The 17181-nt window shown below is 43.3% G+C and overlaps 1 protein-coding gene across 2 annotated transcripts; it reads right to left on the reverse strand.

Annotated features, from left to right (window-relative positions):
- Positions 1-1012: 1012 nt before the first annotated feature.
- Positions 1013-15322, reverse strand: LOC309646634 (uncharacterized protein). Of its 2 annotated transcripts, XM_082433173.1 has the most exons (8): positions 14617-15322; positions 13041-13111; positions 12549-12573; positions 10740-10810; positions 10254-10278; positions 6002-6049; positions 2802-2849; positions 1013-1139 (listed from the first exon to the last, which is right to left on the reverse strand). In XM_082433173.1, exons 1-8 carry the CDS (start codon positions 14756-14758, stop codon positions 1054-1056), a joined length of 516 nt encoding a protein of 171 aa, XP_082289299.1. In that variant the 5' UTR covers positions 14759-15322; the 3' UTR covers positions 1013-1053. The 2 variants fall into 2 exon arrangements, with proteins under 2 accessions (XP_082289299.1, XP_082289300.1); XM_082433174.1 differs by lacking the exons at positions 1013-1139; positions 2802-2849; positions 6002-6049 and adding an exon at positions 6545-7332.
- Between the last annotated feature and the right edge of the window lie 1859 nt (positions 15323-17181).

Raw genomic sequence — 17181 nt, forward strand, 5'->3', positions numbered from 1 at the left:
AACGTAAGTTAAAGAGCATTAGATGGATTTGTTATTCAAATAAATTTGTAATGTCCTATTCATGATTTCAATGGTGGAAAATTAACTGAGTTTTAACAAAGCTCCAATTTGCTAAGTAGATTTGTATTTCTTTGACCAAGCAACATATCGGTTTTTTGAAATGTTTCCTATAGTGGATTCAACAACTGTTTATAAAAGTTGGTGACTATTTATAATAATTAAACAGGGTAAATCATGTAAAAACAATGAAATAAGGCCAACTTAGGGAACATCACTCTGTTAAAGACATAGTACCTTGAACATTCTAAGTCCTGCTGACTATAAAAAGCATGATCTATTACTGTTATGGACTGCATCTTTGTGTCCCCCCCTCCCAAATTTATATATTGAAACCCTAACCTTCAGTGGGATGGTCCAAGGAGGTAGGGAGTTTGGGAGTTAATTAGGGCATGAGAGTAGAGTCCCCATGGTGACATTAGTGTCCTTATAAAAAGAGGAACAGAGCTAGATTTTCTTTCTTTTCGTCATGTGAGGATAAATGAGAAGATGGCCATGGGTAAACCAGTAAGAGGGCATTCACCAGAACCTGACCTTGCTGCACTTGATCTTGAACTTTCAACCTTTAGAACTATGAGAAACAATAATTATTGACATCTGGAAGGAAGAGAATAGGAAGAGAAGAGTCAGGCAGGTCCAAGGCCACCCAGGGCAGGAGAACAACCATATGGGGTAGCTCAGGGCAGAGCCAGACTTCACCGTGGGCCCCTCTATCTGGGTGGGCCCAGACCTGCTGACTCGAGCCCCATCTCCTGCTCAGGCCACTCACGGTGACAAAGACAGATTCAATGGTGCAGACCTCTGGTCAGGAGACAGGGACATGCTAAGAAAGTGTGGGAGGAGGCCTGCCGAGAGAGTTCATAGATCTAATATAAGATCCCAGGACCCCCAGAGCCTGGATGAGACCAGGTCCTCCAGAACGGCAATCATAAAAAGAGGGAAAGAGGAGATGGGGAAGGGTTACAAGGAAGAGTCTATGGATCTGAAAAAGAAAATTTAAAAAAAGACTTGAAAGAGGAAAGAAATTACCCTCAGCTGGTTGCTCTCCTCGTCAGAATCTTCGTCATCTGCCATGTACTGTTCTAGGGTCCAAGGGCAGCAGCCATGTTGGGGTGGCCGTGGGAAAGGAAAGGGGAAATTTAGAGTTGGGATGTGACCTCGAGACCCCTGTGCCCTCATCTCCACGGACCTCCCAGGGCCTCAGTGGTTCCACCTCTGCAATGAAGGAGTGGGTCTCTGACCCCCAACATAAGGTTGCCGCCCTCACCTTCCCTATGTGTGACCAGGAATGAGGCCCGTGTCACCCTGTTCCTCCTACAGGCAGTCACTGTCTCCATGCAGTTCTGCCCATGACCTTGCCTTGCTCCTGCTCCCTCTGCTTCCTCACTACTTCCTTCCTCATTTCTCTCCCCTGATTACTGCTCCTTTCCTTCCTCCTTGTACCACCACTAATCCTAGAGTTCTCCAAAGTGCGCACATTGCCACCATCTCCAATCAGTTGATTGTTTAATCAACCAATCCATCCATCCCAGCGAGTACCTGGCATGGGACTGACAGTGTGTTGGGCCCTGGGGGAGGGAAGGACAAAAAAAATCCACAAAGTAGGAACTCTCCTATTGCCTGGGGTAACCTTAGGTACCTGGGAGATAATTAATGTTCACACCACCATAAGTTTCCCAGAGGATGAAAACACAATCAGAGGGAAAGTAACATGTCCAATTTCGTTTAGCCAGAAAATTGCAACAAGGGTCCTCCATAAATGTACCTGCCGGGAATTACCCTGAGATTTAGAAGGACTGGTATGAATGAGACCTGATAAGGTGTGAGGAAAGGTCACAGGCTGGGCAGGACTGGGGCGGGGGGAGCAGGGGCAGGGCTGTCTGGATGGAGCAGTGGGTTCTGAGAGGTGCAGTGACCCCGAGTCCTGCTGCCCTGAGTCTCTGTCCTGGGCCTGGTCAACCCCAGGAGACCAGGTCAGCAGGGCTCTGACAGCAAGTGTGTGAAGAAGCCCAGCAGCCCCTTCACACAGTCCTCTAGAATTTTTGCCTCCCATAGAGGGTCTCTAGGGGCAGCTGGACGTGGACCCCTCTCAAATGGAAGCATGTCAGCACATCAGCCTTGGGGAAGTGCAGAGGCTGAGATGAGCTCAAGGAGACTGAGCACATGCAGTGATCCCAGAGCACGTGTTCTGTGACTCATCCACCTCTGGGGCTGTCCTTTACATGAGGAACAAACAGTGAGGACAAAACACGAGGTGAAGCCACAAGTCCTGAAAGTGCAGAGGGAGAGAGTTCACTTCTCATCCACCACCCGACACTTTCTAGAAGAACTTGGTCTCCAGTTTCAAGGGCCCATGACAGTTTTGACCCACAGGTTCTGTCCATCATAGGTCAATACACAAAAGAAAACAAAGCTTCCCGTGCACAATACCCTAGATGTTGCTAACCAGAAACCAAGCTTCCATATTAGGCAGTGACAAGCGCAAGAAAGAGCAGCTCATGTGGAAAAGATCATTTTTGAGGAGCAAATCAAGAAAAGGTGATTATAGAGCACAGTCACGTCTAAGGACACAATTTCTCTCTATTGTATCATTAAAATATGAAAAAAACAAGGCAGAACTCTACACATATTTTATTCTTCTTCCTGATTTCATATCCACCTTCCTCAGTCTCCAAAGCAGGAGATATAACCCTAAAGTTCCAGGAACCCTCTGCCATTAGATCCTACCTAAGTGTTGTTCCTACCTGTATCCTCGTCCACATCACTGCCACAAATGCTCTGCAAGATCCATTCTGTAGAAACACAAACGTGAATTTACAAGTCTTATGGATACATTTAAAATGGGACTAGTGTGACTGAGTAATTGGATATTTTGTTTTATTTTAATACATTGAGTTAATCATTGATTGAATTAAATAAATTATAACAGGCACATCTAGCTAGTGGCTACCACACTGTAATACACATCTCTCTCTCTCTCTCTCTCCATATATATATATACATGGAGGATGTTACCACCCCTCCCCTGGTTATTCCCTTCTGTATGGTCTACCCATTCAAGATGGCTGTCTGCTGACAGTTTACCAAAGGAAAAACCTCTGCCCCGTGAAGGTACTTAGCCCAAGGGCGTAAGAGGGATGTGTCCCTCTGCTGGTTTCCCTGGTAACTGATGAGCCCATCTGCTGTCAATTCCCCCTATAACTGGTAGCCTCCCTAGTCCACCCAGAGTGAAGAATGCTGCTACTGCTGCTGCTGCTGCTGCGTTCCGCCTGCCATCGTCTGTCTACAGTGGGATGTCTCTCCAGGACCACTTTGCTTCTGACGTGAAAGATCTCCCATCTATTAAACCATTAATGTCTCTGTCCCTGACTCCGGGCTCTTTCTTTAGCCCCGAGGCTGAGCAAGTACAGGGCTTGCAGGCCTGAGAGGTACAGCCCAGCACCTTCTGCAGAGTAGTTTGCTGGCCTGATTTGATGATTCATTTGTAGGTGTTTCCTAGGCTCATGCACACTTGCCAGGCACTCATGAGAGCTTGGGGACACTGAAACAGTAATATCAACACCCAGATCCTAGAGGAATTCCTGACAGGTGTTCCACTTGAGGGGAGAGGAAATGAGCATGGCCCAGTGCACCTGTGCTAGACATAATCAGTGAGCAGGTGCAGAAGGGAGGAAGGGACATTCACTCACTTCATGAGGCTATCCTTCTCACCACTGACTCTGAAACACCCAGGGAGGGAAGGGACAAAATGTCCTTAGAAGGTAAAGGGCCTGTACACTGAAAACTACAAACCACTGCTGAAAGAAATAAACAAGGAACAAATAATTGAAAAGACATATCATATTCATGGACTGGAGACTTATTATTGTTGACATTTCTACACTACCCAAAGCTAAGTATAAATTCATTGTAATACCTATCAAAATCCCAATGTCATTTTCAAAGAAATGGAAAAAAAAGATCCTAAAATACATATGGAACCACTAAGGACTCCAAACAGACAAAACAATCCTGAGAACAAAGAACATAAATGGAGGCTTCTCACTTCCTGACTTCAAAACACATTACAAAGACACAGGAATCAAAACTGTATGGTACTGACATAGACACAGATACATAGCCCTAAAGACCAGAATAAATAACCCCCAAGAAAACTCATAGATACATGGCCAAATGAAATCCACCAAGGTTCTAAGACAACAAAAAGGGAAAGTATAGTTTTTTCAACAGTCAATAGGATGAAAATATAACTTACAGAAAGATTACAAACATGTATAAGAAAAGGAGCTAATGTTCAAAACATATAAGAAAAAAACTACAACTCAAATGCAAAATAAGTTAAAAAATTAAAAACGGTAAATAACTGGGTTCAGAAATGTGCAAAGACTTAAATAAGACATTTCCTGAAGAAGACATACAAATGGCTAACAGATATAGGAAAAGGTTCTCAACCTCACTAATCATCAGGGCAATGCAAATCAACACCTCACACCTGTTAGGCTGTGTATTATAAAGAAAAAAAATTAACAGTTTAAGGCCAAGATGTGGGGAATTGGAAACTTTGTACACTGCTGGTGGGAATGTAAAATGGTGCAGCTATTATGAAAAAGAGTATGGGGATTCCTTATAAAATTATAAACAGAAGTATCATATGATTCAGCAATCACAGTTCTGGGTATATATACTAAGGAAATTAAATCAGTATCACAATGAGATGAACTTAGGTTCATTGCAGCGTTTTCCACAATAGCCTAGATATGCAACCAACTTCACATAACAAGTAAGTGTCCTGTGCCTGAGCTAACCTTAGGTACTGGGAGATACTTAATCTTCAAAACAACTCCATAAGCCTCTTAGCCCCTTAGAGAGGATGAAAGCAATATTAGAGCTAAAAGTAGCTTGTCCAAATTCCCTTAGTCTGGAATACTGAAACAAAAGTTCTACAGCAGGGGAAGCCTCATAAACACACAGCACCTGCCAGGGTTTACCCCAGCCTTGGAAGGACTGGGAAGGATAAGACCAAGGCAGGCCTGAGGAAAGGTCACAGGCTGGGCAGGACTGGGGTGTCGGGAGCAGGGTCAGGGCTGTCTGGATGGAGCAGTGGGTTGTAAGAAGAGCAGTGACCCTGGGTCCTGCTGCCCTGAGTCTCTGTCCTGGGCCTGGTCAACCCCAGGAGACCAGGTTAGCTGTGAGAGCAAGTGTATGAAGCAAGCCAGGCAGCTCCTTCACACAGTCCTCTAGAATCCCTGCCGGCCATGGAGGGTCTCTAGAGGCAGCTGGACGTGGACCCCTCTCAAATGGAAGCACCTTCAGCACATCAGCCTGGGGGAGGTGCTGAGGCTGAAATGAGGTGACTGAGCACACGCAGCGATCCCAGAGCATGTGTTCTGTGACTCATCCACCTCTGGGAGCGCCCTATCCATGAGGAATAAACAGTGAGGACAAAAGTAAGGTGAAGCTACAAGTCCTGATAGTGTAGAGGGAGAGAGTTCAAGTCTCATCCACCACCTGACACTCACTATAAGAACTTGTTCTCCAGTGTCAAGTAACTGTGAGAGTTTTGTTCCCACTAGGATATGGCCATTGTACATGAATGTAAAAATGAAACCAAAATCCCTTCTACAATATACCCTCCAGGTACCAAACAGAAACCAAGCTTTCATATTTGGCAGTGAAAAAGCAATGAAAGAGTAGTCTTGTGAGAAAGAAAACTTCTGAATGGCAAAGCAAGAAAAGATGACTATAAGCACAGTACAGTCAAAGGACATGGACACAATAACTCTATTATATCATTAAAATATGGAAGGAACAAATCAGAATTCTACACATATTTCCTTCTTCTTCCTGATTTCATATTCACCTTCCTTAGTCTCCAAAGAAGCAGGTGGAACCCGTGTTCTAGGAATCGTCTCGCTTTAGATCCTACCTGAGAGTCGTTCCCTACCTGAATCGTCATCAGCATCACTGCCATGTATGCTCTCCACGATCCATTCTGTACAAACACAACCATGAGCATAAAGTTATTATACAAGTTGACCCACCCATTTCTCCTACTCGACTTGCTGGCTCACACAGCATCACCCTGGTCTTCCCTCCAGGTTCTCAGACCTCCCCTGTGCTCTGTGCAGACAGAGTCCTTCAATAAGACATTGATCACAGCTGAAAATTTCAAATGAGGGAGAGATGCTGAGAAAATCACCTTTCGACCCCTCACTTCTATAGACCCATTTATAGCTTTCGCCTTCAATCTTAGCAACCTGAAATTCCAGATGTTACAGACACACTTGAAACATGGCTAGTGTGACCAAGCAATTGTGTGTTTTTTGCATTTTTTTAATAGAATGAGTTAATTATTGTTTGAACTAAATTAATTATAAATAGGCACATTTGGTTAGTGGCTACCACACTGGAAAGCTCAGCTCTAAGAAATCCAAAGATGAGAAAGAGGCAACCAGCCACCCCTCCCTTGGTTGTTCTTTACTGCAGAAAATTTGATGGCCTGATCTGATCATTCGTATGTAGGTATATCTTGGGCTCTTGGACCCATGCCAGGCATTGGGAGAGTCCTTGTGGACACTGAAATAGTACGGTCAACACTCAGATCCAAGAGGAATTCCCAGCAAGGGGCCCACTTGTAGACAGAAGTGAAGGGCATGGCCCAGTACACCTGTACTAGACATAATCAGAGAGCAGGTGCAGAGGGGAGGGAGGGATTTCACTCTCTTCGTGAGTCCATCCTTCTCACCTCTGACTCAAGAAGCCTTGAGGAAGGCAGTGGAAAAGGCCCCTTAGCAGGTGAAAGATTTGTATACTGAAAACTACAGGACATTGCTGAAAGAAATTAAAGAAGAGACAAGTAATTGGAATGCCATACCATGTTCATAGACTGGATTATTAAATACTGTTGACATTTCTATACTACATAAAGTGATGTACACATATATCGCAACAACCCACAAAATTCGATGTCGTTATTATAGAGGTGGACAGAATCCTAAAATACATATGGAACCCCCCCAAGTAGATAAAACAATCCTGAGAGCAAAGAGCAATGATGGAGATTCACACTTCCTGAACTCAAAACACATAACAATGCCAAAGCAGTCAAAACAGTCTGCTACTGGCATCAGGACAGTGAGATAGACCAATGAAATATAATAGAGAGACCCCAAATAAACGCACATATATATGGCCAACTGATCTTTGCCAAGGTTCTAAGATTACCAAGTGAAGAAAGGATAGTCTCTTCAACAATCAACAGAATGAAAAGGCAACCTATAGGATGGGAGGAAATATGTGTAAACCTTGTATCTGTATAAGGGGCCAATATCCAGAATATATAAGAAACTACTACAAGTCAATTAAAAAAAAAAAAAACAGCGGGCAAATAACTGAGTTTAAAAATGGGTAAAAAGCTTCTCTAGACATTTCTCCATAAAGACATACAAGTGGTCAATCTACATATGAAAAGTTGCTCAACATCACTAAGCATCAGGGAAATGGAAATCAAGCCACAAGGAGATATCACTCACACCTGTTAGGATGTGTATTATAAAAAGAAAATTAATGGATGTTGGCAAGGATGTGAAGAAGTGGAAATTCTGTACCCTGTTTTGTACCCTGTAGTAATGTAAAATGGTGTAGCCATTATGGAAAACAGAATGGAGGTCCCCCCAAAATTAAGAGAACTATCATAAAATCCAGCAATCGCTCATTTACGTTTATCTATACAAAGCAGATAAAACAAGAATGTCCAAGAGATATCTACAATCTCATGTCCATTGCAGCATTATACACAAAAGACAACATAGGAAAACTGCCCTGTGTCCATGGGAAGATGAATTAATAAAGAAAATGTGGTGTATACATTCAGTGGAATGTCATTCAGTCTTTGAAAAAGAAGGAAATCCTGCCATTTGCAGCAACACGAATGAACTTGGAGGACATTTGTAAGGGTGAAATAAGCCAGTCACAGAAGGTCAAAAACTGAAAGAAAACTCCGAGAAGCAGAGAGTAGAAGGGTGGTTCCAAGAGCTGGCAGGAGGTTGACATGGGAAGTCTCTGTTCAATGGTTATAATGTGTTATCTGCAAAATGGAAAAGTTCTAGACACATGCTGTACAACAAGGTGCATGTAGTCAACAGGACTGACTGGACACTTCAAAACTTATTAAGATGTTGGATTTCATTGTATGTGTACTTTTACAACAATAAAATATACATATGTAATATAAATACAAAGTGGAAAAAAGGGAAAAAAGAAGAAAAATAAGGAAAGGGAGTCAACAGAGGGAAAGAAGAAAGGAGGAAGGGTCTCGAATGTACACAGGTATCAGGAGATAATGGAAGAGAAGCTCATCTCCACAGGCTTTAAGGAAGACATCTCTCCACAGTTCACTCCAGCAAGAGGGGGATGTCCTTTCTCTTCCCCATTCAACCAGAAGCCCCAGTAGCATCCTAAGTGCGGGCCAGGCTGCGCTCAGGTGTACACTTTTCCTTGACCTCTAAACCAACCACCCCTGACACCCCCATGGCTCAGGTGCCCTTCCTGTATCTCCTTCCACTTCTCTAAAGCATTTCTCTCTTCAAGTCCAGCCCGAGGTTCCAGTCCTGTCCTCACACGTGGGGTCCACTGGGCGGGTCTCTGAGTTCTTAGAGCCTCCCTGTGAGTAGCAGGCACTGAATCACACACCAGGGTTCCCCTCAGCACCATCAGGAAACTACGATCTAGGGATAGAGGATTTCTAGAACAACTTTACTCATAGACAGTTTCTCGGGTAAACAAGTGACATTTTACAGTCAAGCATTTTCAGTTTTTTCTTTGGTGGGGAGAATATTGACACATATAAGGCAATCATATTCTACTAAAGTATGTATTTCTTAAAGGACTCACTACCGAAAAAAAAATTTTTAAGTATAACTTTCCATATTTTAATTGACTTTACTCCCAGACTTGTTTTCTTGCAAAAGCCTTCAGAAAATACCAAGAACCTACTTCATCTTGCAGTTTGCACAGCAACATGAGTGGAGATGCTCTTGTCACACTGATTGGTTTCTCTGTCCCACCTTGCAAAGCACAACCTCCTCTCTGCCCTCCTGGGAAGGGAGCCAGTGCCCACCCTGAGCTCAATCCCTGGGGTAGGTCTCTTGGTTCTGTCTTCATTGTATGCAGTGTTTCTTGCTCAGCACACACAAACAGGGCCGGCACAAGTGATGGAAGACAGACTTTCCACAGGAGAAGGACATTTCGTTTTCTTAGCACAGCATCTGATGGTGAATATTAGCCTCAAAGGAGAAAGGTGGAGTGAATTTCCTCCATCTACTCCCGGATGCTCGCCCAGCACTAGGTGCTTCAGGTGAGGGGGGAGGACTCATCCCAAGGCTTTAATAGGAAACAGTTAGAATGAGGGAAGTGGCAGAGAGATGTATCATGAGCATTCAGAATGCTATGAGACCTACTAAGAGATGAGATTTATTACTAAATGAAGTTGTAATTGACCCAGTAGTAGGGATTCTGAAACCCAGTTTTGTTCATTAAGAATCCAGCCGTGGAGCAACTAAGCCCGTGCACCACAACTACTGAAGCCCGTGCACCTAGAGCCCGTGCTCCGCAACAAGTGAAGCCACCGCAATGAGAAGCCCGCGCACTGCAACGACGACCCAACGCAGCCAAAAAAAAAAAAAAAAAAAAAGAATCCAGTAAACATTTGCCTGGGTGGTGACAGGATTTGTTTTCCAGGTTAAATGAGGTTCACTTGGTATAAAATCAATGCACACGTTGAAAGTGTATAGTTTATTTACTTTTATCTCCATACTCATTCATGATGCAATGGTGATGGGAATATTTTTTAGAAAGTTGGCACCAGTAACAGTGATGTTTAGGGGAACATAAATCGAGGGAAACACAACACAAAAAGTTCACATACACACACAGAAGCATACCACTCATTTCACATACAGACACACCCAGTCCCATGCACACAAACCTACACCACCTAACCGTAATAGAGCTTCTTCCTGGGACTACAGCAATTGGTCACATTACTTGTAAATCACTTTCTATCACCAGGACCCCTACTCTCATTCCCAGCACAAATTTGGAATCAGTTTGGCCTCTACACTAAAACCAGCAAGAACGTCCCACTTTCTCATCTTCAAAGTTTTTCCTCCCCAAGGGACTGATTCCAGAATACATACCGTTTTCACATTCTGTGAAGGCCGCCTGCAATTACAGAAGAGAAAACACTATGAGGATAAGATCACAGTGATGCTCAGGACTTTTGTTCATTTGGTGACAGTAGAAAACCTGATAAGAAACAGTGGTCCAGGGAACCCAGCAAGGGCTATCAGAGCAAACCTACTCAGGCTGAAAGGCAAGAACTTTGGTTGGAGGATGGAACTTCCAAGTCCATTTAGGTTGGAAATTACAGAATTCTTTTCCTAGAGGAAAAATTGCTGCAGGAGAGAGAGCTCCGTACTCTACAGGCTGTAATGGATGTTGTCAATTTTAATGTCCTGTGGAATCAGGCACCATGAGTTGGAAATAGACTCTCACTCCACATAGTCCCAACCAAGGGAACTGTATGTATCTGGAATGAATACCCTCAAATATTCATAACTTAATTCTATTGAAAGAGAAATAAAGCAATATTTCTATCTCAGACCAGACAAAATCCAGCTTACCTTGGGGATACACAGAGCCTTTTCTTCTGTCCTATCGCAATGCAGGTCATCCACCACATCCTCAGGGAGAGCTGGAGGGACACAGAGTAACTGTCAGGACACTGGCGATTCTGCTCAGGAATTACTCAGGGGTTTTCTTCTCGATGAGGACGTGGGGTGGTGTGTATGGATGTGGGAGGTTACTAAGTGTGGGCTGAGCTGGCGTTGGGCCGTCCTCTTTGGGGGTGAAGGAAGGCAAAGGACGAGAGGAAGGAAATGAAAACAGAGCTTTGGCTTTCTAGCTAAGGGGAGCCTAATCAAAAGGGAAGAGTCAATCTAAAAAATGGCAAACACTAAAATGCATGCTCTGTTTCAATGACAGAGACCCAGGACCCATCCTGCCTGTTTTGAGCTTCTGCTAAATTGCCACTGTCTCTTGATTTTTCCCAGATCACTCTTCCCCCAGCATCCACAATTCCAGCTACTGTATTTATCATGTCTTCTATTGTATAATATTTTATACTTGATTAACAGCAACCTCTATTAAAGGACTGAATTCAATCCTAGACAAAATATGCTATATTTATTCACTAATCACTTGTCTTAAAGAAAATCAGTATACAAGATTTGACAAAACTGAAATCCTACCATTTAGATACAGCCACTATCAATCATATCATATTTTTCTCCCAGTCTTTGTTTTCTATACAGTGTACGTATGTCCACTGAGTCAGGGGCTGTCCATACTCTAGGGAGCTGTTCCATAAGTGGGACACTTCATTCTGAAGAGGGAGCACGGACTGAGCACAGCCTGTCTCTAACCCAGCTGTGCAGGAGATTTGTACAGGCTAACAATCAGGTTCCACTTTGAGTCCTTGGGTGTGGGCTACAGGAGTTGACCAATTCTAAGGCTTATGGTAATGTTATCCAATGCAATAAAATATCTCCCTGATTCTTATCTGCTTTTGGCCTTGTTTAAGCAATGACACCAGCACTGACAGATATGACCTGTACTGTATACATGGGGTCTCACACCTCTCAGAATCTGTGAGCTGACCAGGAGAGTGCAGGTCCTGAGGTGAATTTCACACTAATGACTGTGCCAAAGTCAACTGGTAAGTCCACGCATAGCTGCCCTGGGTTCTGTGACCACTAAGGCCACCTGATGGGCAAGGTCTGGACCTCTGGAGATGCTAGTACTTGCAGCCATGGACACGGATGCAGGGACGCCCTTGCTCCATGACTGAGGCTCCCTTGGCTGAGTGGTAAGTGCAGGTCAGGGACCCAGAGCATCCACACTGGGACCCACCCCTGGGCTCTCAGTTTGGCTTTTCCACGTAGGAGGTCAAGAGCTTACAACATTTGCCTCTGCACCATCTCCTTCTGAGGAAAAGGAATATTAACCAAATCTGGGGAACAGCTGTGTTGAGGGAAGAACAAGGTGATGTACAGACAGTGTGCAGTGGTGACGAATTTGTTTAGAAAGTTGACAGGTGAATTGTGCTGTGTAAGAGGGAAATCTCTCCTGAGAAAACACACACACTCACACATGCAGGTTCACAATCACACCACATAGTCTCACACATGGACCCCACCCCAACCCTGATACACACAAACCCACATCATCTAAATGATGCAGTTACTTCCAGGACCATAGAGCTTGGGCATGGCTCTTTACTGGGGTATCAGCCTCTAGCTCTACACCCCCAGCTCTCATCCCTGTAGGGACCCTGGATCAGGGTGTCTCTCCAAACAAAGCCAGCAAGAGATCCTTACCTTCTTCATCATCTAGATTGTTCCTCAGCAGAGGGGTGGTCTCTGAATACATACCGTTTTCGTCTGCTGTCCCATCCACCTGTGATTAGAGAATAGAAAACAGTGTGAGGATCTCAGCATCCTGTGCTCTGTGGATACAGGTATTTTATCTCTTTTTTGTCCCCAGAAAACCAAATGGGAAACTGTTGTTGAGTCAATGGCCCCAAAAGAAAACAGAGAAGACAGCTGTGGGAAAGGCTGGAGCTTTTCCTGGAAGATTTCTCAGGTCCATTTTGAGGAGCAAATACAAAATTCTATTTCAAGGAGGGAAATTTTCTGCTGAGGAAAGTGTGTCCGACTATACAGTTTCTAACTGATGTTGTCATTTTGTAAATGGCCTTTTGAATGAGTTGTCTGTTGGGAAAGACCTTCAATCAACATTCATCCAACCAAGCAAAATTGTATACATCGGCTGTCTTGAACATTATAGATCTTCATATCTGAAATCAACTGGAAAAGAAAGAAATGAAGCAAACTTTTCATCTCTGATAAATAAGGGGAGCTCACCCTGGAGGTAGATGGAGCCTCCTCCTCTGTCCTCACATTGGGCAGTTCCTCCGGCAGGTCCTCAGGGGGCTCTAGGAGGACACAGAGTAAGCGTCAGGACACTGGTGTTGCTGCTCAGGAATTACTCAGAGAGCCTCGTTACTGTGGACGCAGGGTGGGAGGGTCTGGATGCAGGTGGTTAATGAGCGTGGACTGAGCTGCTCTTGGACAAATCTCCCTGGTGGGTGGAGGAAGGCAAAGGGGAGGGACATTTCAGAAATGAGGAAGAGGGCCTTTAGCTTTCTAGCTGTAGGGAACCTAATCAATTTGAAAGTGTCAGTCTGAAAAAGCTTAAACACTAACGTCGCACTATGTTTCCGTATAGCGTCCCACGGCTCCTCTGCCCATTTTCGAGTCCCTCCAAATCCCCCTTCTTCTTGAAATGTTACAAGACTATTTCAGCTTCCTTATAATCAAATATGTTGCTCCTTCGTTCATCATCCATTCTATTGGATTTTTGACTTATTTTATTGTGATGAAGTATACATAATATTTATGCTTTTCATAATTTTTAAGTATACAGTTCAGCAGCATTTCTTACTTTCACAATGCTGTGCACCCATCAACACAATCTACATCTTAACCTTTTTCATCATTTCAACATAACCTCTGTACCCATTAAATCATAATCCACCTTACCCCTGCCTCCTGGCCTTGGTAATTTCTACTTCCGGTGTCGGTGAGTCTGCCTACACTAGGTACCTCATACAAGTGGAATCATATAATATTTGTCTTTCTGTGCCTGCCTTATTTCACTAACAATAATATATTTTTTATATTATTTGGATCATTCATTTTGTAGCATAATTCAATCTTTAATTCCTTTTTATGGTTGAAAATTATTCCATTCTGTGTATATATCACATTTTATTTATCCATTCATCACATGATGGACTTTGGATTGTTTCTATCTTTTGGCTACTAAGAATAGTGCTACTACGAACATTAGTGTACAGATTTCTGTATGGCACCATAATGGTGACAAATAATATTGTGCATATTTCAAATATCATTGAATATAACAACACAAGGTGTGACTCTTAGGTGAACTATGGACTTTTAATTAATAAAAATATACTTATATTGTTTCACTAATTGTAGCAAATGTACCTCACATATGTTATATATTATTAATAGCTGAAACTGGAGTGATAGGATACAGGAATTTTCTGTATTGCCTGTACAACTTTTATGTCAATATAATCCTGTTCTAAATAATGTCTAATAATTTAAAGAAATCTCCAAACATGGTTTCAGGGAGGGATGTGTTGTTGCTAACGTTCAAAAACCAGCTAATGTCTAAACCATAACTAGAGACCATCTTCACTCTTAAACATGAACCAAATGTTGAATTTCAAATGCATGTTTACTTCCATGGTTAAAACAGTACCAGCTGGCTTAGTAAGTTTCAATTTGAACACATGAAATAAAAGAAGACTACTGCTTAGTATTTCATAGTTTTTTCTTAAATATGAGGCATTGAATAAACTAGAATAATTATTCTTGAGTGAACCTAATGAGAAATTTTCCACAGTACCTTCAGCTGGGTCATTTATAGGGTGCACCCTAAAGTGTGGCCGGATGCAGATCCTTTTCACCCAGCCAGGGGTTGATATTCTTGACCTCTGATGAGTGTTTCTTCTTTTCGCCTTCTGGAAGCAGCATCCTGGGAAATGCATTACAATAGAGACAACTATTGATGTCTTGCTGGCAGAAGACCATGGGGAAATTAGCAATAATTTATTCACAGTTCAATCCTTTGGTCCCTTTCCTCACCAGCTGCCCAGCAGAGCCTCCTGAATCAAAGTTGGACTTAGGAAGATCTTGCAGTTTGGTGTGCAATGAAAACACCCAACAGACAGGTTTTGTGGGCAAATATCTTTATTTAACTGAGAACGTCTAGAAACTCAGCAAACCATTGGGACCATGACTGATGGACCGGATTCAAATCCCGTTTACAAGAAGCCTGTACTTGGGAAAGATATGTAGATCCCTCTTTGCCTCAGTTCCCTGTTCTGAGATGTAGAAATGTTAATATGGCCTACTTTTAGCATTAATGTCATGTGGCCAAAAATGATTGAATACAGGTAAAACGTTAGAAGAATAAAGGACCGGTGCTTCACAAATGCTCTATAAGTGTTCAATGCTGAATGAGGCAAGAATAAGCTGGACATTTCATAGTTGTTGAAAGCAGAGAAAGGATTTGATGGCTCCAACTAAAGGGGGGATGCAAGCTTACTCTTCAGCTTTTTCACGGGACAATGCTTTACAGCTCATGGAGAATATCCATTATCACGTCTGACACCCAGCCCTGTTGGCGGTGAAAGGGGGGGCAAAGTGGGGGCTGTAACCCATATGTTATGGTGGAGGGTGTGGAAATTTAGAGAGATAAGTGACTGTCCAAGAGTCACAACCAAGATGAATGATGGATCTCGGACAGGAATGGGTTGGTTCCCTGAGGACAAAGACACCTGCACCGCTGAGGCCTGCCCAGGGCACAGAGATCCTGCCCTGGACCCCTGAACCAGGAGTTCCCCTCACTCTCTCTAATTCTCCTGCCCCAAGTGTTCTGTGGGTGAGAGCTGACGCCCTGGAGGAGCTGCCTGAGCCTAGAAAAGAACCCAAATCCCCACCCTACTTTTCGTCTCTATATTTCAATCCCTCATCCAAAATACAACAGTTTCTGCCGAACAAAGCCCCTCTGAAGGACCACAGGAATTCCAACTGTGTCCATTCTCCCCAGCCTCTTCATATTGTCAACTATCTCACAAGCGTCCTTCACAACGACCAGCTCACCATGCTGAGTGACCAGTAGTGTGTTAGGCTGCTAGGCTGGCTCAGAGCTCAGAACCTTCTAAACAAAAGGCCACAGGACGGATCTACCAAGAATCAGCTTCCCTTCAATTGACCAAGCCTGGATGAGTAGTTATCGTGAATTAACTGGGGAGGTGGCCATCTGTGCTGGGCTTTGGTGGCTTAATTAAGTCTGTGATGCTCAAAGTCTCACTGACAATTGATCTGAGCACCCACTCGAGCGGCCTGGACCAAGGGCTTGCTAAGAATGGGCAAGCGTTCAAGTCTTTCCTCACTGAAGCTCCGGCTCTATAAACTCATCATTCTCTAGACCCTGTAGTGGAAGGCAATAGAATCCCACATTGTTTTTGAAAGTCATCTCCATACTCAGAGGCTGGAGACCCCACCCCAGGAGTCTCCTTGAGAATCACCAGACAGACCCTCCTTCCCTCAGTGACCAAATGTTCATTCCACTAATGTGATGGCACTGGCCCTTCTCACCAAACTCCCTGGCAGCCGCCAAACAGCCAGTGATCTTGTCCACAGCAACCCATGGAAATCCAACCAGTGAATCCCAGTTTCTTTCCTTTATAAAACTTTCTGGCTTTAGACCTTGAATATTTGGTTTCAGATTTTGACAGCTACATTTAGAAGAGTTGAGCTGTAATTCCTCTTTCCTCCTATAAAAAATGACCATTGCTGAGGAGATATGAAGATTCTCCTGCTTCAGTAAAAGCATAATGAGTGAGTTCCCTTTATCTGTTCTCTGGTAGAGTGTGTACAAAATTGGCATTTAGAGATAGTATGTTTTTCTAAATTTAGGAAAATATTTAAGGCAGCTGGCTTGACAGAAGAATCAAAAATATAAATTAATATAACTATAAAATATATTTATAACTCTGTAGATAAATGTGGTAGAAATGAAAAAAGAAAAAAAAAAAAAAGATGAGGAACATATATCAGTAAAAGTTAACCAGCCCATTTGAAGGAACAGCCTTCAGAGGATGAATATGAACCTACCTCCAGAACAATTCAGATTGCCCATTTTCAAACTCTCAAGGATTGAAGGTGAGAGCTTCTCACCTGTCACCGTATGTGAACCTCTCAGTTCACAGAGTGGCAGCTGGAACGGAATGCCAAGATGTTTATCATATTACCATAGTGACAGGTCACCACAGAACTTTCAGAGTGAACTGGAATCTGCACGGGATGGGTCCAACTGCTGCTGTCTAGAAAGTGTGTCTCCAAGGACAAGTTTGGCTCTTCAGAGCAAACATTTTATTTCCAAAATTGAATCTCAGGCGCACAA

Source organism: Balaenoptera physalus (genome assembly GCF_965194825.1).
Source record: "Balaenoptera physalus genome assembly, chromosome: 1".
Classification (NCBI taxonomy): domain Eukaryota; kingdom Metazoa; phylum Chordata; class Mammalia; order Artiodactyla; family Balaenopteridae; genus Balaenoptera; species Balaenoptera physalus.

What these genes read in the sequence shown, in the direction of transcription:
- LOC309646634 (XM_082433173.1), bottom strand. Translation starts at nt 14,758, where the DNA reads ATGCATTTCCCAGGATGCTGCTTCCAGAAGGCGAAAAGAAGAAACACT. An exon ending in AGGCTCTGTGTATCCCCAAG is followed by an intron (nt 10,279 to 10,739) that starts GTAAGCTGGATT and finishes CTGTAATTGCAG; the next exon opens with GCGGCCTTCACAGAATGTGA. An exon ending in TGATGCTGATGACGATTCAG is followed by an intron (nt 2,850 to 6,001) that starts GTAGGGAACGAC and finishes GTGTTTCTACAG; the next exon opens with AATGGATCTTGCAGAGCATT.